The sequence below is a fragment of the Rhinoderma darwinii genome, chromosome 5 (genome assembly GCF_050947455.1).
Source record: "Rhinoderma darwinii isolate aRhiDar2 chromosome 5, aRhiDar2.hap1, whole genome shotgun sequence".
NCBI classification, from domain to species: domain Eukaryota; kingdom Metazoa; phylum Chordata; class Amphibia; order Anura; family Rhinodermatidae; genus Rhinoderma; species Rhinoderma darwinii.
The window spans coordinates 208,995,883-209,018,887 of record NC_134691.1 but is presented as its reverse complement, the minus strand read 5'-3'; the positions used below and the strand labels follow the sequence as shown (position 1 = coordinate 209,018,887).

The window sequence follows — 23,005 nt, the reverse complement described above, 5'->3', positions numbered from 1 at the left end:
AACGCTGTAAAAAAAAAAAAGAATAGTAGAATTGCTGTTTTTTTAGTCACCACGCCACCTAAAAATAGAATAAAAACTGATCAAAAACCATGCACCCCAAGAAAACTACAATGGATTCCTCAAGGGGTCTAGTTTCCAAATTGGGGTCACTTTTGGGGGGTTCCCAATGTTTTGGCACCACAAGACCTCTTCAAACCGGACATGGTGCCTAATAAAAAAGAGGCCTCAAAATCCACTAGGCTGTCCTTTGCTTCTGAGGCCACTCCTTCAGTCCATTACCGCACTAGGGCCACATGTGGGATATTTCTCAAAACTGCAGAATCTGGGTAATACGTATTAAGTTGCGTTTCTCTGATAAATCCTTTTGTGTTATAAAAAAATGGTATAAAGAGGATTTTCTGACAAAAAAAAAATGTACATTTCACCTCTACTTTGCTCTAAATTTCTGTGAAACACCTAAAGGGTTCATAAACTTTCTAAATGCTGTTGTGAATACTTTGAGGGGTCTAGTGAGCCGTGCCCACCCGAGATGACCCCAGTTTTGACCGTTTGTATAAACGAAGACCCCTATTAGACCGTTCCAGTGCCCAGATTTCCCAAGCATACACCCCAAGAAGTGTATTTCTATTGATGAGTCCCTGGTACATTTTAAAGGGAGGGTTCAATTCCGCGAGTACCTGCCGGGTAAGAGGGCAAGGTATGGTGTGAAGATGTATAAGCTGTGCGAGAGTGCATCAGGGTATACCTACAGGTTTAGGATATATGAAGGAAAGGCCACCCCCAAACCAGACTGCATCCTGGACTACAATAGGTACATGGGAGGGATGGACTTGTAAGATCAAATCCTGAAGCCCTACTGCGCCATGCGGTGTGGTCTAAGAAGCTGGCCGTGCACATCATACAGATGGCTTTGTACATTGTGTACGTGCTACGTCGATGTGCAGGCCAGACGGGAACTTTCCTGGAATTTCAAGAGGTGATTATCAAGAACCTAATCTTTAGGGACCAAGAAGGGGGGGGCACCCAGTACTTCTGGAAGCGGGGCCACACGCATCGTACCAGGGCGGCAACACTTTCCAGGAGAAGTTCCCCAAACTGGCAAGAAGGGAAAAAGTCAAGAGGTGCAAAGTCTGCTATAAGAGGGCGATAAGGGATGACACAATATATCAATGTGACACGTGTCCCGAATAACCAGAGCTCTGTATGAAAGAGTGTTTTAAAATTTATCATACATCCCTTGGTTTATAATTTACCCCAATTTTACTTACCCTGATGCACTCCGCACAGCTTATCCCCCCTCGTCTTTCCCCTCTGAGCCCTGCTGTGTGCCCAGGCAGCTGATAACAGCCACATGTAGGGTATTGCCATACCCGGGAGAACCCACATTACAGTTTATGGGGTGTAGGTCTCCGGTCAAAATGCTCACTACACCTCTAGATGAATGCCTTAAGGGTGTAGTTATTATCACTTCTTGCGGGTTTCAACTGTACTGGTACCTCAGGGGCTTCTGCATACATGACTTCGCACTAGAAATTCCCCAGTAGGCCAAATGGTGGTCCTTTCCTTCTGAGCCCTCCCATGGGCCCAAACGGCAGTTTATCACCACAAATGGGGTATTGCGGCACTCAGAACAAATTGCGCAACAGAATGGGGTATTTTGTTTCTTGTGAAAATAAGAAATTTTCAGCCAAAACTACATATTATTTGAAAAAAATAATTTTGTTTTCATTCCCAGCCCAATTCAAATAAGTTCTGTGAAAAAACTATGGGGTTAAAATGGTCACAACACCAATAAATGAATTCCTTGAGGGGTGTAGTTTCCAAAATAGGGTCACTTCTGGTGGGTTTCCATTGCTTTGATACCTCTGAGGCTCTGCAAATGCGACATGGCACCCGAAAACCAATCCAGCAAAATCTGGACTCCAACAAACACATAGCGCTCCTTTCCTTCTGAGCCCTCCCATTTGCCCAAACGGCAGTTTATCACCACAAATTGGGTATTGCCACACTAAGGACAAATTGGGCAACAAAATGGGGTATGTTGTTCCCTGTGAAAATAAGAAATTTTGATCACAAATGACATTTTATTGGAAAAAATTACATTTTTTTCATTTCACAGCCCAATTCAAATAGGTGCTGTGAAAAAACTGTGCGGTCAAAATGGTAACAACAACCATAAATGAATTCCTTGAGGGGTGTAGTTTCCAAAATGGGGTCACTATTGGGGCATTCCTACTGTTTTGGCACCTCAACACCTCTTCAAACCTGGCATGCTGCCTAAAATATATTCTAATAAAAAAAGAGGACTCAAAATGCACTAGGTGCTTCTTTGCTTCTAGGGCTTGTGTTTTAGTCCACGAGCACACTAGAGCCACATGTGGGACATTTCTAAAAACTGCAGAATGTAGAATCTGGAAAATACATATTTAGTAGTGTTTCTCTGGTAAAACCTTCTGTGTTACAGAAAAAAAATGAATAAAATTGAAATTCAGCAAGAAAAAGGAAATTTGCAAATTTCACCTCCACTTTGCTTTAATTCCTGTGAAATGCCTGAAGGGTTAAAAAAACTTTCTAAATGCTGTTTTGAATACTTTGAGGGGTCTAGTTTTTAAAATGGGGTGTTTTATCAGGGTTTCTAATACATAGGCCCCACAAAGCCACTTCAGAACTCAAGAGATACCATAAAAAAAAGGCTTTTGAAATTTTCTTCAAAATATGAGAAATTGCTGTTTATGTTCTAAGCCTTGTAACGTCCATGAAAAATAAAAGAATGTTCAAAAAACGATGCCAATCTAAAGTAGACATATGGGAAATGTGAACTAGTAACTATTTTGGGTGGTATAACCGTCTGTTTTACAAGCAGATGCATTTAAATTTTGAAAAATGCCATTTTTTCAAAATTTTCTCAAAATTTCGCAATTTTTCACCAATAAACACTGAATATATCGACCAAATTTTACCACGAACATGAAGCCCAATGTGTCACAAGAAAACAATCTCAGAATCGCTTGGGTAGGTTTAAGCATTCCGACGTTATTACCACATAAAGTGAAATATGTCAGATTTGAAAAATGGGCTCTGAGCCTTAAGGCCAAAACTAGGCTGCGTTCTTAAGGGGTTAAGGGATTAAAGTGAAGTACATTTGAAATTAATATTAACGTGAAGTTTATAGCCACTTTATAGACATAGCAGAATGATTTTTATGAAATAGCATAACCCTAACATATCCCTTAAATATCAGAATTGTTACCATAATTTCCTGATAAACTTCCTGCAGTCTTGCTGCATTCCAGTCTGCATATACAGTTAGGTCCAGAAGTATTTGGACAGTGACACAATCTTCATGATTTGGGCTCTTCATGCGGCCACATTGGATTTGAAATGAAACAACTGAGATGCAATTGAAGTGTAGACTTTCAGGTTTAATTCAAGGGGTTGAACAAAAATATCCTGTGAAACCTTTAGGAATTGCAACCATTTTTCTACACCGCCTCCTCATTTCAGGTGCTCAAAAGTAATTGGACAAATTAACATTACCATAAATAAAAATATATATATTTTTAATACTTTATAGAGAATCCTTTGCAGGCAATGACTGCCTGAAGTCTGGAACCCATGGACATCACCAAACGCTGAACCCATGGACATCACCAAACGCTGGGTTTCCTCCTTTGTGATGCGTTGCCAGCCCTTTACTTGCAGCTGTCTTCAGTTGTTGCTTGTTTGTGGGTCTTTCTGCCTTAAGTTTTGTCTTAAGCAAGTGAAATTCATGCTCTATCGGGTTGACATCTGGAGATTGACTTGGCCATTGCAGAATATTCCACTTCTTTGCCTTAAAAAACTCCTGGGTTTCTTTCGCAGTATGTTTTGGGTCATTGTCCATCTGTACTGTGAAGCGACATCCAATCAACCTTGCTGCATTTGGTTGAATCTGAGTAGAAAGTTTATCCCTGAACACTTCAGAATTCATCCGGCTGCTTCTGTCTTCAGTCACATCATCAATAAACAGTAGTGACCCAGTGCCTTTGGCAGCCATGCATGCCCATGCCATCACACTGCCTCCACCATGTTTTACAGAGGATGTGGTGTGCTTTGGATCATGAACCGTTCCACGCCCCTTCCATACTTTCTTCCTCCCATCATTCTGGTAAAGGTTGATCTTCGTTTCATTTGTCCAAAGAATGCTGTTCTAGAACAGGGCGGCGGCTTTACATGTTGTTTGGCAAAGTCTAATCTGGCTTTTCTATTTTTGAGGCTGATTAATACTTTGCACCTTGTAGTGAACCCTCTGTATTTGATCTTTTATGAAGTCTTCTCTTTATGGTAGACTTAGATATTGATACACCGACTTCCAGGAGCGTGTTCTTCACAGGGGTTTTTCTTCACCATGGAAAGGATTCTACGATCATCCACCACTGTTTTCTTCTGTGGATGTCCAGGTCTTTTGGAGTTCACAAGTTCACTTTTTTTTTTTTTCAAGCATGTACCAAACTGTTGATTTGGCCACTCCTAACATTTTTGCTATCTCTCTGATGGATTTCTTAATTTTTTTCAGCCTAACGATGGTCTGTTTTAGTTGCGTTGAGAGCTCCTTTGACCTTATGTTGTGGATTCACAGCAACAGCTGCCAAATGAAAATGCCACACCTGGAATCAACTCCAGACCTTTTACCTGCTTAATTGATGGATTAACGAGGGAATAGACCATGCAGCCCATTAAATAGCTTTTCAGATAATTATCCATTTACCTTTGGTCCCTTGAAAAAGTGGCAACTACATATTAAAGAGCTGTAATTCCTAAACTCTTCCTCAAATTAGGATGTGAATATCCTCAAATTAAAGCTGGGAGTCTGCACTTTAAGCCCATATTGATTAAATATCTGTATATTCAATATGTTTTGGTAAACCGCTAAAATGCCAAAACTTGTGTCACTGTCCAAATAATTCTGGACCTAACTGTATGTGGGTGCCATCAAACTTAGGCAACTAATACTCGGGTTCATGTACAGGTGGTCCAAAAACGACTGGTAATGCAACAAATTTACACATGATAATTTTCTTAAGTTACATTGAAATGTATGACCTGTCCTGCAGACCAAGTATCTATACATTGTATTGAGTCAGGATGTAGCAAGACCCAATTTTTAGCAGGTATGTAGGAACCAAACCTTTTCCTCCATACCTGTTCATTATTAGTCATAAGACTAACTTTTGCATTTCTGCATCTCATACAGTGCTTTTACGCAACAGCTAGTCCAATTTATATGAATTATATGAACTGCAGCACTCAAGATAATCCAAAGAAGTGTATTTGATTTATTCACCGAGCATAAAAACACTTGCTAGCAAGTGTTTTTATGCTTGGTGAATAAATCAAATACACTTCTTTGGATTATCTTGAGTGCTGCATGCCTTTCTTCGATTGCATATTGATTGTCTCCCTTGGACCTGGGATTCCTTGCTGCATGCACCACCCATGTTTGGGGAGTTGTCCTTTCACACTGAAGAATTTTTTGTGCCTGTGCTGCTGTTTTCCTGAATATAATTTAATATAATTCTCCTCAATGTCATTTTCAAACGTACTCGGACGACTTCGTAGTGGTTGGGTGTATCACGAACAGGGATGATCATGAGTATAGAAAGCTGGTAGATAGGTTCAGTTCCTGGTCCAAGGATAACTGTTTAGTGTTGAACGTCGGAAAAACAAGTTGATTGATTGACTACAGTAAGAAAAGGAGGACGGAATTTTATCCAGTGACTATTGGTGGGGAGGAAGTATCAGTTGTTGATAGTTATACCTGGGAGTATACCTTGACAATGGACTAAATTGGAAGTTAAATTATGATAATCTGTACAAAAGGGGTTCGAGTCGACTTTTTTTGAGTCAATTACCATCTTTTAATGTCTGTAATAAGTTTTTACAGATGTTTTATGAATCTGTTGTTGGGAGTGCTATCATGTTTTCTGTGGTGTGTTGGTATGGCAGCGCTAAGTTTAATAGAATTGTTAAGTGTCCTCAACATCCACTGTGTAATTTGTGAAATTTGCAACATAGTGCGTTTAGTAGGCGTTTTATCCAGCTTAGGTGTAGTAAAGAGCGGTTTAGGAGGTTTTTTGTGCCCAGTGCTATCTCTCTGTTTAGCATGGTCAAAAATTGATAGATTAATTAAGTGAGTTTTATACGGTTTTTGTGTATTGTTTTTATGTATTGTAATGTTTTCATGTATTTGTTACGTTTTATGTTTTTGCCTTGTTGAGGTTTTTAATGGAGCATACTCTGACTATTCTTAAAGGGGTATTCCGGAACTAAAAAATTAAATTTATTTAAATAAAACAATGAAAATGATATAACTTTACAATGTACTTACGTTTCATCAGATGGCTGTAGCGTCTTATATCCTCCTCCGTCACCGCCCCCTTAGTGAAGCAAAATCTGCACTTCCTGTGCAGACCCGTCCATTTAGTCTTCTGCCTTGCTTCCGGTTTCCGGCTTTCACACTGTACGGTTACGTCACAAATGACGTAACCGTACCACGTGCTTCTTTATCTCAGAGCATGCGTGGTTAACACACTCAACCGCGCATGCTCTATGAAATTATAACCCCTTATAAATTACCGACGCAATACGAAGTTGCGGGAATAACGGCCGTTTCGGCCGTCTTCCCGACAGGTGCAGGAGCTGTGACAGCTGCTGTCTCGTACAGCAGCTGCCGCAGCTCCTACAGCGGGGACCGATCGCTGTGTCCCCGCTGTCTAACCCCTTAAAAGCCGCGTTCAATAGAGATCGCAGCTTTTTAGGGGTTAAGTTACCATCGCCGGCCTGCTACACGATAGCGGCCGGCGATGGTTACTATGGCAACCGGACACCAAACAATGGCGTCCGGCTATGCCATCGACGGAAGCCTAATGGGTCCTGACAAAGTCAGGACCCACTATGCTTGCTGTCAGTGAGTAGCTGACAGTTCTAATACACTGCACTACGCATGTAGTGCAGAGTATTAGAATAGCGATCAGGGCCTCCTGCCCTCAAGTCCCCTTGTGGGACAAAGTAATAAAGTAAAAAAAAAAGATGTGTAAAAATAAGAAAATATAAGTTAAAAAAAATCCCCTTTTTTTCCCTTATCAGTCCTTTTTTATTAATAAAAATATATAAATAAATAAAATATACATAATTGGTATCGCCGCGTCCGTAACGGCCTGAACTACAAAATTATTTCGTTATTTATCCCGCGCGGTGAACGCCGTAAAAGAAAATAATAATAAACCGTACCAAAATCACAATTGTTTGGTCACTTCACCGCCCAAAAAATGTATCAAAAATAGATCAAAAAGTCGCATGTACCTAAAAATGGTCCTCATCGAAACTACAGTTCGTTACGCAAAAAATAAGTCCTCGCACGGCTTTATTGATGGAAAAATAATAAAGTTCTTGCTCTTAGAATAAGGCAACACAAAAAGTGAATGATTTTTTACAAAACGTATTTTATTGTGCAAACGCCATAAGACATAAAAGAACTATAAACATCTGGTGTCACAGTAAGGCCGAGTTTACACGAGCGTGTGCATTTTGTGCAAGCAAAAAGGGCGGCGTTTTGCGTGCGCAAAAGGCAATTAACAGCTCCGTGTGTCAGCCCTTTATGATGCGCGGCTGCCTGGTTTTCGCGCAGCCGCCATCATTTTGACACTCCGTTTGGATGTTTGTAAACAGAAAAGAACGTGGTGCTTTTCTGTTTTCATTCATCCTTTACAGTGCTGTTGCGCGAATCACGCGCGTCCCACGGAATTGCTTCCGTGCGACATGCGTGGTTTTCACACACCCATTGACTTCAATGGGTGCGTGATGTGCGAACAGCGCACAAATATAGGACGTCGTGCGTTTCATGCAGCGGACATACGCTGCGTGAAAATCACACCCACCTGGCTGCACGGCCCCATAGACTAACATAGGTCCCTGCGACGCGCATTGCACGGATGTATAACACGCTCGTGTAAATGAGCCCTAATCGTATCGCCCCGCAGAATAAAGTGAATATGTCATTTATAGCGCACGGTGAATGCTGTAACACAAATAGAATAAAAAACAATTGTAGAATTGCTGTTTTTTTAGTCACCACGCCACTTAAAAATAGAATAAAAACTGATCAAAAAGCCGCATGCACCCCAAGAAAACTACAATGGATTCCTCAAGGGGTCTAGTTTCCAAAATGGGGGCACCTTTTGGGGGTTTCCACTGTTTTGGTACCAGAAGACCTCTTCAAACCGTTTAACCCCTTAATGACCGGGCCATTTTGCACGTTAATGACCAAGGATTATTTTTGTTTTTTTCACGGTCACATTCCAAGAGTCGTAACTTTTTTTTTATTCCGTCGACATAGCCGTATAAGGGCTTGTTTTTTGCGGGACAAGTTTTATTTTGTAATTCCACCATTTTTAGATGCTTTTAATATATTGATTAACTTTATTTTAGGAGAGAATTGAAAATAAGCAGCTATTCCAGCATTGATTTTCACGTTATAAATTTACGCCGTTTACTATGCAGCGTAAATAACATGTTAACTTTATTCTATGGGTCGACACGATTACGGGGATACCAAATATGTAAAGGTTTTATATGTTTTCCTACGTTTGCACAATAAAAACCCTTTTAGAAAAAAATTACTTGTTTTTGCATCGTCGCATTCCAAGAGCCGTAACGGTTTTATTTTTCCGTCTATGTGGCCGTACGTGGGCTTGATTTTTGCGGGACAATGTGTAGTTTTCATTAGTACTATTTTGGGGTACATAGGACTTAGATTAATTTTTATTTAATTTTTTATGGTGGGAATGGGAGAAAAGAGCGAATTTTGCCGTTGTTTTTTTGGACGCCGTTCATCCAGCGGTTTAATTAATGTGTTAATTTTATTGTTCAAGTGGTTACGATCGCGGGGATACCATATATGTGTATGTGTGATTTGTTTTGACACTTTTACTTTAAAAAAAACACTTTTTGGGCAAAAAAAGTAGTTTTATTTGATTTTCACTGTAATTTTTTTTTTGTTTTTTCACCAACTTTATTTAACGGATTGACATTTTTTTTTTAGTCCCACCATGGGACTTCACTATGCGATGTGCCGATCGCATATATAATGCTTTGGTATACTTCGTATACCAAAGCATTATTGCCTGTCAGTATAAAACAGAGGGAGCTCCCTCCCTCTGTCAAACACATTAGATGCCGCTGTCACTATTGACAGCGGCATTTAATGAGTTAAACTGCCGGAATCGGAGCGCACTTCGATTCCCGCAGTTGCAGCAGGAGCCAGGCTGTGTATAACAGCCGTGCTCCTGCCGCTGATCGTGTGGGTACACTGGCAGTACCCGCGCCATCACAGGACGGATATATCCCTCCTCCTGCGCGAACTAGCAGCTGCAGAGGACTGATATATCCGCCCTTCGGCGTTAAGAGGTTAAAAACGCAGATATCCAGTGATTTCAGCTTGTGCTATCAGTAATAGAATGAGAGCACCAAAATGAAGACTGAGATTGCAGAAGTTAGTAGAGCTGGGTGTAGTAGGCGGAGCAAGTGCACTGCTGCATGCACATTGCATGCTGGGACTAGAGCAGTGCATGCAGGGAGGAGAAACACAGGAAGAGAAGAGGAATGAACTTACTGAGCAAAACAAACCTCTCAAGGTAAACAATAGGGAGTAATGTTACTAAAACCATTTATTATCAAGAAAAAGCTAGTCAGAGTGCACTAATATATTAATAGAGGAACATTGCATTGATTTAAAAAAAAAAAAAAAAAGGATTGGAAAACCCCTTTAATTTCCCTATGGGATCAATAAAGTCTCTCTTATCTGATCTAAAAACACGGTTATGTACCTGTTGTAATTTCTTTTGTAATGCACTTGCATATGTAGTCAAATCTGAATGTAAATTCTGCAATTACTGTGGAAAGTATAAGCCTGTCTTTGGTGGTCCACCAAATAACACTTCATAAGTCTAAGTGTAGTCTTTCCGTTGGGTGTAGTTCTAACGGAGTATAGTGTGAGACACTCTGGCCATTGTTTTCCCATCTCTGTCATTGATTTCTGAATTTTCAACTTTAATGTTCCATCTAATCTTTAAAACTTTCCACTGCTTTGTGGGTGGTATGGCGTATAGAATGCTTGTGTGATCCCTAAGGCTGTCATTATTTCTTGAAGTACTTCTCCAGTGAAGTGTGTACTTTTTCACTTTCTATACCCTCACGTACACCATATCTGCACCCCATTTCTGACATTAGTTGTTTTTTTTATACGGTTTTTGCTGTGGCTTTAGTAGTAGGCCATGCCTCAGGCCATCCAGAGAAAAGATCAATGTATACCAAAGCATACTCATAGGTATCCACCTTTGGCAATTGTACACTGTCGATTCACATTATTATGACCATCTCCTACTTTCGACGTCGGCAGAGCATAGCCCATGAAGGAATTTGTGTCAAGGGCTAACTTGGTGGGTATATAAGGTGTTCGATAGGTGTGTCTGAGCACATCACTCGTTGTTGACATGGGTAAAAGAGGCGATTTATCAGAGTTGCAAAAAAGGGATGATTATTGGCTTTCGGGCCAAGGGTGGCAGTATTTCTCAAACAGCGCAGTTTGTGAAATGCTTGCGTGCTGCTGTGGTGAAAGTGCATCATAAGTGGACAAATGAAACCATTGAGAATAACTGACGTGGAAACTGCAGAGCACCACGTGCCGTTGATGTCAGAGGTGAACGTCAGCTATGAAGGTGCGCGAGGGCCAAACAACACGCTACAGTGGAGCAGCTCACTGTGAAAATCAACCAGGGGGCTAACAGATGAGTGTCTAAAACAACAGTTCAGCGAACTCTACTGCGTATGGGGCTCCGAAGCAGACGGATGGTCACTTCTTCTATGCTAACGAAGGTGCATTGGAAAAAAGGCTTCAATTTGCACGGTAGTATGGTATTTGGACCACCGGAGATTGGCAGAGGGTTGCCTCCTCCGATGAGGCACGTTTTCTGCTTCATCAAACGGATGGACGTTGGCAGGTTAAGCGAGAAACATCAGAGAACAAACACCCTGCAACCATTGCTGGAAGAACACAAGCTAATGGCGGCAGCGTTATGTCTGGGGAATTTTTTCATGCCAATTTCTGGGCCCACTGATCCATGTGGATAGCAACCGATTTGGGTATGAATCCATCATTGCGGATCCTGTCCACCCATACATGCAGTTTGTCTTCCATGGGGCAGATGGAATCTTCCAGCAAGACAATGCGACATGTCACACGGCTAGAAATGTCCGACAGTGGTTGGAAGAGCACGACCAAGACGTCCAAGTACTTCCCTGGCCCCCTTATTCGCCAGACTTGAACCCAATTGAGCATCTGTGGGACCACCTCGATCGTCTTTTTGAATCTATACAGCGAACGTGATACATCTTTTGATGGTCACATTAGGTGGTGTTAGTGAGTCTTAGCTTGTGACAACAATTCCTGTACTGAGTGGGGTACTTGTATCACCAGTGTATGTTCTAGTACAATGTCAATAACTTTGTCTTTGAGCACCGCACAGGCTGCTACTGCTTTTCAAGATTGTGCTCCTCTGATAACTGAGACTAGTTATGTAGAGTAGTAGCCTAAGGGTCTCTGTTTTCCCCCATAGTGCTGGGTCAACACCCCTTGTGCATGTCCCTGGTGTTCATGACAGAAAAGTGTGAAGGGCAGGTTGTAATTGGGAATTCCTAGCGCTGATGCTGCAAGCACAGCATTCTTTAGCTGCTCAAAACAGCTTTTCGTTTCATCAGCCATTTTGAAACCTCCCTTGTTACAGAGAGCAGCTTTCATCGCAATCCACACGCAGCAATATCCCACCAAGCCTAGGGAGGTGCGTAATTTCCTAACCGTAGTTGGTGGGTTTACCTTGGAAAGTGCCTCCTTCCTCTCATGTGTTCTATGCTTTGTCAGGGAAGAGTTGCAGTGACCTAGAAAGGTTACACTTAGTTGTGCAACCTGCCACTTGTTTCTGAGTACTTTGTATCTTTCCTAGTGTAGAAAGAGAAGTAGTGATTGTGTTTCCTTTAGACAAGTGTCCCTGTCCACTACAGATAATAACAAATCATCCACATATTGCAGTAACAGTGTTCAAGTTCTCTGGTTGGCAGGACAGGGGAACTGAAGCCATAGCTTCAGAAAAAGTAGAGGGTGATGTATCTCCCACCTTGCGGCAACTTAGTCCAGTAATACTGCCTGTGTCCTTGTGTATTGGCACCGAAAATAATGTGTTCGCCGAATCAATCACTGTAAACCGTGTGGCATTCTGAGGTATTTGGTTAAGTAATGTGTGTGGTTTTGGAACTATTGGTGTGTCAATCACTATCTATTTCTTGACTTCTCGGAGATCATGCACCATTTGATAAGCGTATGGGGCTCCTGATGGGGTCTTTTTTTCCCACCGGGAACATCTGTGTATTGTAAGGTGATCTGCATTCCCTAATTACACCTGCAGCTATATTCTCCTCGAATTGCTGCTCCTTACCTTAAGGATATGGTCTGATTTTTAACTGGGACGACAACTGGTGCTAAGGACACTTTTACTGGGGTGACATTTAAGTTTCCCACATCAGTTTTACTTGTAATTCATAGAGAAGATGGTATTTCAGCTAATAACGTCTTAATTTCAAATTCATGCTGGTCATATGAACGGTCTTCTACTACACCGATTAAAGCAGTCAGAATGTCTTCTGGAAGGGGACCTCCATCCCTTTGGGTCCATAGCGGATGACTGCTTGGACTTCTGACAATATGTCATATCCGAGTAGGTTTACTGGGTATATGTCTGAGACTAAATGTTGTACACAGAGGTCTACAGTGTGCTCCAGTCGAATCGTAAGTGTTTTAGTCTGTCTTAACGGATGCGTTACCCCTCAATGTCCAGTCCTTGGTATTGTTATAGAAGTCCCTAATTTGGGTGGCATGTCACGTTTTCTGAACATTTTCCGGCTCGCCCCTGTGTCTACTATACATTTAATGTCATCCCCTGTTGGTAATGTCCATTTCGCTGCTACTTGTGCCTGGTATTGGGGAGACCATTATCACAGGGGACTACTGGGCGCTGTCAATTACCTAGTCTGAATCCTACCTGGCAATGGTATATACAGTTATCCCAGGGGTTATATAAATACTTGGATGGGGTTATATACAGGGATGATGGGGGTTATATACAGGGATAATGAGGTTATATACAGGAATGATGGGGCCATCATCCCTGTGTATAACCCCCGTCATCCCTGTGTATAACCCCCGTCATCCCTGTGTATAACCCCCGTCATCCGTGTGTCTAACCCCCGTCATCCCTGTGTCTAACCCCCGTCATACCTGTGTCTAACCCCCGTCATACCTGTGTCTAACCCCCGTCATCCCTGTGTCTAACCCCCATCATCCCTGTGTCTAACCCCCGTCAACCTCATTATCGATGTCTATATGCACCTTCATCCATGTTAAGGATGTTTGGGGTAATACACAGGGATAATGGGGATAATACACAGGATGATGGGGGTTATACAAAGTGATAATAAGGTAATATACAGGGATGATGGGGGTTATATACAGGGATAATGAGGTTATATACAGGAATGATGGGGCCATCATCCCTGTGTATAACCCCCGTCATCCCGGTGTATAACCCCCGTCATCCGTGTGTCTAACCCCCGTCATCCGTGTGTCTAACCCCCGTCATCCCTGTGTCTAACCCCCGTCATCCCTGTGTCTAACCCCCGTCATCCCTGTGTCTAACCCCCGTCATCCCTGTGTCTAACCCCCGTCAACCTCATTATCGATGTCTATATGCACCTTCATCCATGTTAAGGATGTTTGGGGTAATACACAGGGATAATGGGGATAATACACAGGATGATGGGGGTTATACAAAGGGATAATAAGGTAATATACAGGGATGATGGGGGTTATACACAGGGATGATGGGGTCATCATCCCTGTGTATAACCCCCATGATCCCTGTGTATAACCCCCATGATCCCTGTGTATAACCCCCATGATCCCTGTGTATACCCCCCATGATCCCTGTGTATAACCCCCATGATCCCTGTGTATAACCCCCATGATCCCTGTGTATAACCCCCATAATCCCTGTGTATAACCCCCATGATCCCTGTGTATAACCCCCATCATCCCTGTGTATTACCCCCATTATCGCTGTGTATAACCACCTTCATCCCTGTATAGGATATTTGGGGTAATACACAGGATGATGGGGGTTATATACAGGGATGATGGGGGTTATATACAGGGATGATGGGGGTTATATACAGGGATGATGGGGGTTATATAATGCGGTAAAACACAGGGATGATGGCAGTTTTATACAGGAATGGTGAGGTAATATACAGGGATGATGGGGGTAATACACAGGGATGATGAGGTAATACATAGGGATTATGGCGGTTATATACAGGGATGGTGAGGTAATACACGGATGATGGAGGTTATATACAGGGATGATGGGGTAATACACGGGGATGATGAGGTGATTTTTCTAGCCTTTTCACCCCACAGGTTTTTTGAAGAATTTAGTGGAATTAGGCCGTGAAAATGAATATCAACATTTTTTCCACTAAAATGTTGACATTTTCAGGTTCACAAACGATAAAGGAGAAAAAGCACCCCAATAGTTTGTAAAGCAATTTTTCCTGATTACGGTAATACCCCACGTGGTCATAAATGGGCTTTCATTAGAAATTAATGAACCTTTTCAGGACTGATCCTTTTTTGCTTTACCATTTTAGTTTTTTTACTCCCCGCATTCCAAGAGCCATCAATTTTTCCGTCAATAGAGTGTTGAGGGCTTAATTTTTGCGGCAGGAGTTGTAGATTCTATTGACATCATTTAAAGTACCAAAGTATAATGTACTGGGCAACCGAAAATAAAATTCTTTGCGGGGTGAAACGGGAAAAAACTGTGATTCCTCCTTTGCTTTTTGGGTTTCGTTTTTACGGCTTTCACCGTCCAGTAAAAACGACACCTTAACTTTATTCTGCGGCTAAATACGATTACGGTGATACCAAATTTATATCGTTTTTTTTTTTTATGTTTGGCTTCTTTTATAATGAAGAAACTACTTGTTAAAAAAAATTATTTTGTTTCACCACATTCTGAGAGCCAAAACTTTTTTATTTTTTGGTTGATTGAGCGGTGTAAGGGCTTATTTTTGGCGGGACAAACTGTCGTTTTTATTGGTACATACAACTTTTTGATCACTTATTACATCTTTTTTGAGAGCTAAGGTGACCAAAAAACAGCGATTTTGGCATTTTAAATGCTTTATTTTTTACAGCATTCACCGTGCGCTATAATTGACAATTTAACTTTTTCTGCAGGTTGATATGATTATGGCGATACCATATATATATATATATATATATATATATATATATATATATATATATATATATATATATATACACACACTACCGTTCAAAAGTTTGGGGTCACCCAGACAATTTTGTGTTTTCCATGAAAACTCACACTTATATTTATCAAATGAGTTGCAAAATGACTAGAAAATATAGTCAAGACATTGACAAGGTTAGAAATAATGATTTTTATTTGAAATAATAATTTTCTCCTTCAAACTTTGCTTTCGTCAAAGAATGCTCCATTTGCAGCAATTACCTCATTGCAGACCTTTGGCATTCTAGCTGTTAATTTGCTGAGGTAATCAGGAGAAATTTCACCCCATGCTTCCAGAAGCCCCTCCCACAAGTTGGATTGGCTTGATGGGCACTACTTGCGTACCATACGGTCAAGCTGCTCCCACAACAGCTCTATGGGGTTGAGATCTGGTGACTGCGCTGGCCACTCCATTACAGATAGTATACCAGCTGCCTGCCTCTTCCCTAAATAGTTCTTGCATAATTTGGAGGTGTGCTTTGGGTCCTTGTCCTGTTGTAGGATGAAATTTGCTCCAATCAAGCACTGTCCACAGGGTATGGCATGGCGTTGCAAAATGGAGTGATAGCCTTCCTTATTCAAAATCCCTTTTACCTTGTACAAATCTCCCACTTTACCAACACCAAAGCAACCCCAGACCATCACATTACCTCCACCATGCTTGACAGATGGCGTCAGGCACTCTTCCAGCATCTTTCCAGTTGTTCTGCGTCTCACAAATGTTCTTCTGTGTGATCCAAACACCTCAAACTTCGATTCGTCTGTCCATAACACTGTTTTTCAATCTTCCTCTGTTCAATGTCTGTGTGCTTTTGCCCATATTAATCTTTTCCTTTTATTAGCCAGTCTCAGATATGGCTTTTTCTTTGCCACTCTGCCCTGAAGGCCAGAATCCCGGAGTCGCCTCTTCACTGTAGACGTTGACACTGACGTTTTGCGGATACTATTTAATGAAGCTGCCAGTTGAGGACCTGTGAGGCGTCTATTTCTCAAACTAGAGACTCTAATGTACTTGTCTTGTTGCTCAGTTGTGCAGCGGGGCCTCCCACTTCTCTTTCTACTCTGGTTAGAGCCTGTTTGTGCTGTCCTCTGAAGAGAGTAGTACACACCGTTGTAGGAAATCTTCAGTTTCTTGGCAATTTCTCGCATGGAATAGCCTTCATTTCTAAGAACAAGAATAGACTGTCGAGTTTCACATGAAAGCTCTCTTTTTCTAGCCATTTTGAGAGTTTAATCGAACCCACAAATGTAATGCTCCAGATTCTCAACTAGCTCAAAGGAAGGTCAGTTTTATAGCTCCTCTAAACAGAAAAACTGTTTACAGCGGTGCTAACATAATTGCACAAGGGTTTTCAAGTGTTTTTTAATCATCCATTAGCCTTCTAACACAGTTAGCAAACACAATGTACCATTAGAACACTGGAGTGATGGTTGCTGGAAATGGGCCTCTATACACCTATGTAGATATTTCATTAAAAACCAGACGTTTGCAGCTAGAATAGTCATTTAGCACATTAACAATGTATAGAGTGTATTTCTGATTAATTTAATGTTATCTTCATTGAAAAAAACTGTGCTTTTCTTGTAAAAATAAGGAAATTTTTAAGTGACCCTAAACTTTTGAATGGTAGTGTGTGTGTGTATGTATGTATGTATGTATGTGTGTGTGTGTATATATATATATAATATGGGTCTTTTTCTTTTTTGCAGCATTTGCACAGTAAATTAACTTTTTTCTAAAATGTATTCTTTGTGTCACCATATTCTGATGGCAGTAACTTTTTTATGTTTTAGTCAGAAAAGCTGTGTAAGGGCTTGTTTTTTGCGAGATGGGTTGTAGTTTGTATTGGTACTATTTTAGGGGAAATGTGACTTTTTAATCCCTTTTTTATTTTATATTTTGTAAGGGGTGGTAGCCAAAAAATAGAGTTTCTGGTATTTTTTTTATATATATATTTTTTTGCATTGTTCACTGTGCGGGAAAAAGAACATTATAGTTTTATAGTTTGGGTACGAACGCGGTGATACCAAATATTTGTACTTTTTTTTTTTTTTTTAACGTTTTCATGTTTTTTCCTAAAATAAAAGACGTATAGGAAAAAAGCCGTTTTTTTTAACTTATAACTTTTTGCCCAACTAGGGGACTTGAAGACCTGCAGCTCTGATCGCTGCTATAATACATGACATTACCTTTGTAGCGTAATGTATTATAACAGGCAGTGTGACGCTGACAGACGCACTGACCGAAAGCATATGAGGACCAGCTGGAGGCAATGGCTTCTGAGACTAGTATGGCCTCCGGTTGCCATGACAGCAAGCGACGGCACCCGCGTTCGCTCCCGGGAAAGTTTGATTGCTACAACAAACTTTCCCTGCAATGTCTCATGATCGGGACCTGAACCAATCATGTCCCCGGGACCAGAGGCAGGTGTTAACAGTGTGATCGCTCTGTTAACACCCACCAGGTCGGTGCTGCACAGAGCCCAGCAAGCGCCAACGTGAATTTACAGTGAGCGGTCGGGAAGCAGTTAATCGTGATTTTGATTTAGGCTAGAATCGCCCAGCCCTAACTCCAGGGTAAGTTGAAATGTAAAGCTCTGCCCAAAACTCTCCCTCTACTATAAACTATTTTCAGGCATTTTGTTTTTACCTTGGCTTGGACCAAGCCTATAAGAACATTACCATTTACTTTTTTACATTTTGGTAAACAAATTTGTCAGATGTAATGACAAAACATGGTATGAACATAGCCTAATTAAAACATAGATGCATCTACTTGTGAATTTTGGAGTAATGTATAATGGACTGCTTTTTATGCTAATGTATTAAATATATCTTTACCCCACAGGTGTAACCTCTGAAATGCAGAATCTAGTGCAGCGTCGCATGTATCCATTCTTGCTGATGGTGGTGATATTATTGGGGATACTCTCTTTCCAAATGCGACAGTTTAAGCGGCTCTATGAACACATTAAGAATGACAAGTATGAACATCTTTTATATAATAGCAGTTTAAAATGTTATTCATTTTTTTTATAGGCTGAATTCTAGTGTGATAAGTAATTATCCAATAAAATGTATAAAAAAATGTTATTGTACCACTATCTAAAAAAAAAATACCCTGCTATGTTGCAAATAATCATATCTAGTTTTATGTATGCAGCTCATGTGGACAAGGTCTCCCTTGCAGCAGACTACAAACATACTCTGTATAGTCTGATGGTGATTAGGAAATCCTGAAGAAACTCTTGTCTCCTGGTGGAAGAAAATGAAAAGCTGATAACCTTATCTTGACATGATTACCCCCCTTAGGCTTTGTTCACATCTCCGTCGGGGTCCCGTCCGTGGGTTCCGTCATACCTTTCCGTCAGGGGAACCCACAAATGGAAACCATAGCTTTCCGTTTGCATTACCATTGATTTCAATGGTAACACTTCCGTTGCTAATGGTTTCCGTTTGATGCGTTCTGTAAGGTTTACGTTGTTTTGGCAGAATCAGTAGCGCAATTGCCTACGCTATTGATTCCGCAAAAAAAACTGAAAACTTACGGAACGGAGACAAACGAAAACCATTAGCAATGGAAGTGTTACCATTGAAATCAATGGTAATGCAAACGGAAAGCTGTGGGTTCCCCTGAGAGAAAGGTCTGATGGAACCCACGAACAGAACCCCGAAGCAGATGTGAACGAAGGTAGGGAGCAGACATTATTTCAAGAATTCCTTCTAAGACTATCAAGGTTAACAAACTTATAAGCAATTTCATACATATATGGCATAAGAACATAATATTGGGAATTGATTATTAGCAAAAAAAACTGTGATTATTTTTCTTTATCAACTACCTCATTTTGTTTATTACATGAACAGTTTTAATTAACAACTGACAGTCATGCGACATGCGACTTATAAAACAAAGAAAGAACAATTATTGTGAAAAAAAATGGACTTCACCAAATTCTTAAGAAAGTCAATGAGACCGGGTCCCGCTGGCGTTAGCCAAAGTTTGATATTAACTCTTGGAGTTCTTTCTCCTTCTTAAAATGCCCTGGAACAATAGCAGAGCTGTCAGAAATTTAATACAGCACTTATCCACCACCAACACACACACAACACCTCGCTCAGCCAGAAAAAAAAAAATCATCTGCTCCCCTACACTGCAAAGCTCCCCTGCGTGTCTATGCTAGTTCTAAAGAGATCCCTGTAAGAACATAAGATGATTCATTTATCACTTGATTCATTAAGTTAGACTATAGATTTAACTTGGTCATGATCTGAATATGCCATCCTGCTCAACCTGGATTAAAGCTATAAGCCACCTCTATACTAGAGAAGATGTCCTGTTTGAGTCTTAGGGTATGTGCACACACACTAATTACGTCCGTAATTGACGGACGTATTTCGGCCGCAAGTACCGGACCGAACACACTGCAGGGAGCCGGGCTCCTAGCATCATACTTATGTACGATGCTAGGAGTCCCTGCCTCGCTGCAGGACAACTGTCCCGTACTGTAATCATGTTTTCAGTACGGGACAGTAGTTCCACGGGGAGGCAGGAACTCCTAGAGTCGTACATAAGTATGATGCTAGGAGCCCGGCTCCCTGCACTGTGTTCGGTCCGGGACTTGCGGCCGAAATACATCCGTCAATTACGGACGTAATTAGTGTGTGTGCACATACCCTTAGGCTACATTCACACGAACGTAGCCCACCACGGACGTGGAAAAAATGCACATTTCCACGTCCGTGGTGGACCCGTGCAGGTTTTTAGTGGTTCAGACACCGCTAGGCATGAAGGGTGCATAAGTAGGGGCCGAACCCAATAACAGATAAGAAAAGTTACTCTGCGCACCAATTTGGAGTAAAGTACTGATTTTTTTTTTTCATTCCAGTGGCCGTGAACGTTTCGTTCTTATCCTAGACCTTCATCAGGCATTAAAGATTTACGTTATGAACAAATGTATATTATTAGCTCCATATATAACAATGTCAAAAACATCATAGAAAACAAATATTCTCAAAAAAATTATATAGTAAACAATGCATGTAAGAAACCTTTTGTAGGCGCTGTTTGATTATTAGCAAAAAATTATAATAATTATTTTTCATTAGCAAAAGTATGCAGTCTATTTCTATCCACCTATCCCTTACATCTTGCTAACATCTGTTAGTAAATGATGGAATGGAGTATGACTGCAGGATCATACTATACATGGTTTGTTAGCAGTCTGTTACAAAATAGGATAATTTTAATTCATCCTATCTGCAAAGTACATTTATTTTTCTTTGTAGATGATTGGAACAATAACAAAAGCATTGGTTTCGAAGTAGGACCTTTGGAGTAGGAGCTTCAAAAACCCTGGTTTCTCTTCATTTAGCAATAGTTATATGGTAAAACTCTGCTGCCACAAGGGGAAGCTCACTGCATACATTTGATTCAGCGTCCATGTCAGTTATGCGGCAATCTTGCCTAGAGGCGGCTTCAAACACCTCAAATTTTCTCATGTAAAGTCAATGTGCACCAGTCATCAGAGCGATCTAGCGACCAGGATATGTCCAGACTTGCCTGAAACTCGGGGTATTTTTAAAAGATAAAAATCTTCCACATAATTTTATTTGATATATATCAGGTTTCACATTTCACCTTCTGGCTTTGTCCGGGGAAATTCTCGTATGCAGAATGCCAAATTCAGGTGGGTGGAAGCGTTATCCTTAACGCTAAAAAATTAAATATGTTCTGATCATCCGTTTATAATAAATATATGTAGCTTTAGTAAAGAGTGTTCTGTACCATGTGGTTCTTTATTGTAATATACAATGTTATGGAACCAAGAGAAAGCAGATGCAACCCCTGAGTTTTTACTTGTATTATGTTCAGTACACATTACTATTTCATAGAGTAAACAAATTATTATTATTAGAATTATTATTATTAGAATTATTAGGCTATGTTCACACTGAGTTTTTTAACGAGTTTTTTGACGTGTAAACCGCGCCGCAAAACTTGTCAAAAACGGTCCTAAAATGCCTCCCATTGAAAGAAGGGACATGCCCTATCTTCGGGCGTTTACGCCTCTGACCTTCCATTGACATCAATGGGAGGCAGAGAAAGCGTATTTCGCAGCGTTTTATGCCCGCGGCGCTCAATGGCCACGGGCGAAAAACCCCGCGAACATCGGCGTGCAGGGAGAGGAAAAATCTGCCTTAAGATCTTATACACACAGTAATGCATTCAGTATTGTGAGTCCATGAGGAAAATAAGAAAAAAAAAACTCCTGAAGCCTCCATATATCTGATGCACCGTATGGGCCCATTCAATTCTGTTACGGATCTTTGGGGTATCGATCTGCAATGATTTGTATAAGTGATTAACCAAATGAATGTATGTCCCTATGTTTATTTCTTTTTTTTTTTTTCTGTTTTTAGATATCTTGTTGGTCAACGTCTTGTAAATTATGAACGCAAATCTGGAAAATCAAACACTTCGCCTTTAACATTTCCTTCTCATTTGGCACAGGAGTGAAAGGAAAAAAGAAGTTCTAATTGTATACCTCCAGAGACTTTTTTTTTAGAGGAATGTATTAGCATTGGTGGTCTACAGCTCAGTACTCTCATAATGTTACAACAGAACTCGGAGAATGTTTTTTAAAATGCTCAAATGCTTTGTCATTATCATCATTAAATTTGTGTGGACATTGTGTACCAGAGTGGGAAAATGTGGGACATCTAATGAAGGATTTCGTGAATATCTTTATTGTAAATCTTAAAAACAATTAATTTATTAAATCCGAGTGTCCCTTTAATGCTGATATGTGGATAGTTTGTTTTCTGTTGGAAAACTGGGTATTTTTTTATTACATTCAAATATTATAGACACTACAGGTATTCTCATCCTTCAACTTGTTACTGGCTAACAAGATGAGCAAAATTCTTTAAATCTGTTCTCTTCTAGTATGCCTCGGGCACGTTGAATAAAATGTAAGAAAATACAGGCTATATAGGAGGCCTTTAAAAACAGAAAATAGAAATGTAACAAACAGACATGAGGCATGCTCATCACTGTCACATGACTTTCCCATAGCAACTGTGAAACTTGAATGTCTACAGTTATTAAAGGTTTAGCACTGTTCTCCTGCAGTTCCTCTGTCATGTTTACCTGCCGTTGTAACTAATTCCCAGATGACCAAATTTTGGAAGACAACGCTGTTCAAGAAGGATGGGCGTTCAGTGGATGCACTCTTACGTTCTATAAAAGTACACTTTAAAAAGGAAAATCTGCTACATATGTATTGCTACAAGAAAAACTGCTTTTTAATAATATGTAGCCTATTTCGTCTAAAGAAATATATACTGTTGCTAAACAGAACATTCCCAAAATTATATACTTCTTACATATTTGAATTCACCTGTGTAGAAATAGGACTCGTCTGAACTACATGGCGTATTTCCCATTGAATTCAATGTGTATTTCATAGCAAACATAGCCTCAGTTTATGTTCCCTTGTGGGCCTTTAGTTAAAGTATAAATTATAAATTTTTTATCTCTTTGGGCC

At 40.5% G+C, this 23,005-nt stretch overlaps 1 protein-coding gene across 2 annotated transcripts in view; it reads left to right on the top strand.

Moving 5' to 3' along the window:
• MARCHF6 (membrane associated ring-CH-type finger 6) overlaps window positions 1-22,581 on the top strand; it is a 375,114-nt gene extending 352,533 nt beyond the window's left edge. For both annotated transcript variants that reach the window (XM_075826906.1, XM_075826903.1), the window contains exons 25-26: window positions 18,304-18,439; window positions 21,879-22,581. In XM_075826906.1, the coding sequence (XP_075683021.1) occupies window positions 18,304-18,439; window positions 21,879-21,975 (233 nt within the window). In that variant the 3' untranslated portion in view covers window positions 21,976-22,581. The remainder of the gene's footprint in view (window positions 1-18,303; window positions 18,440-21,878) is intronic.
• The last annotated feature ends 424 nt before the right edge of the window (window positions 22,582-23,005 follow it).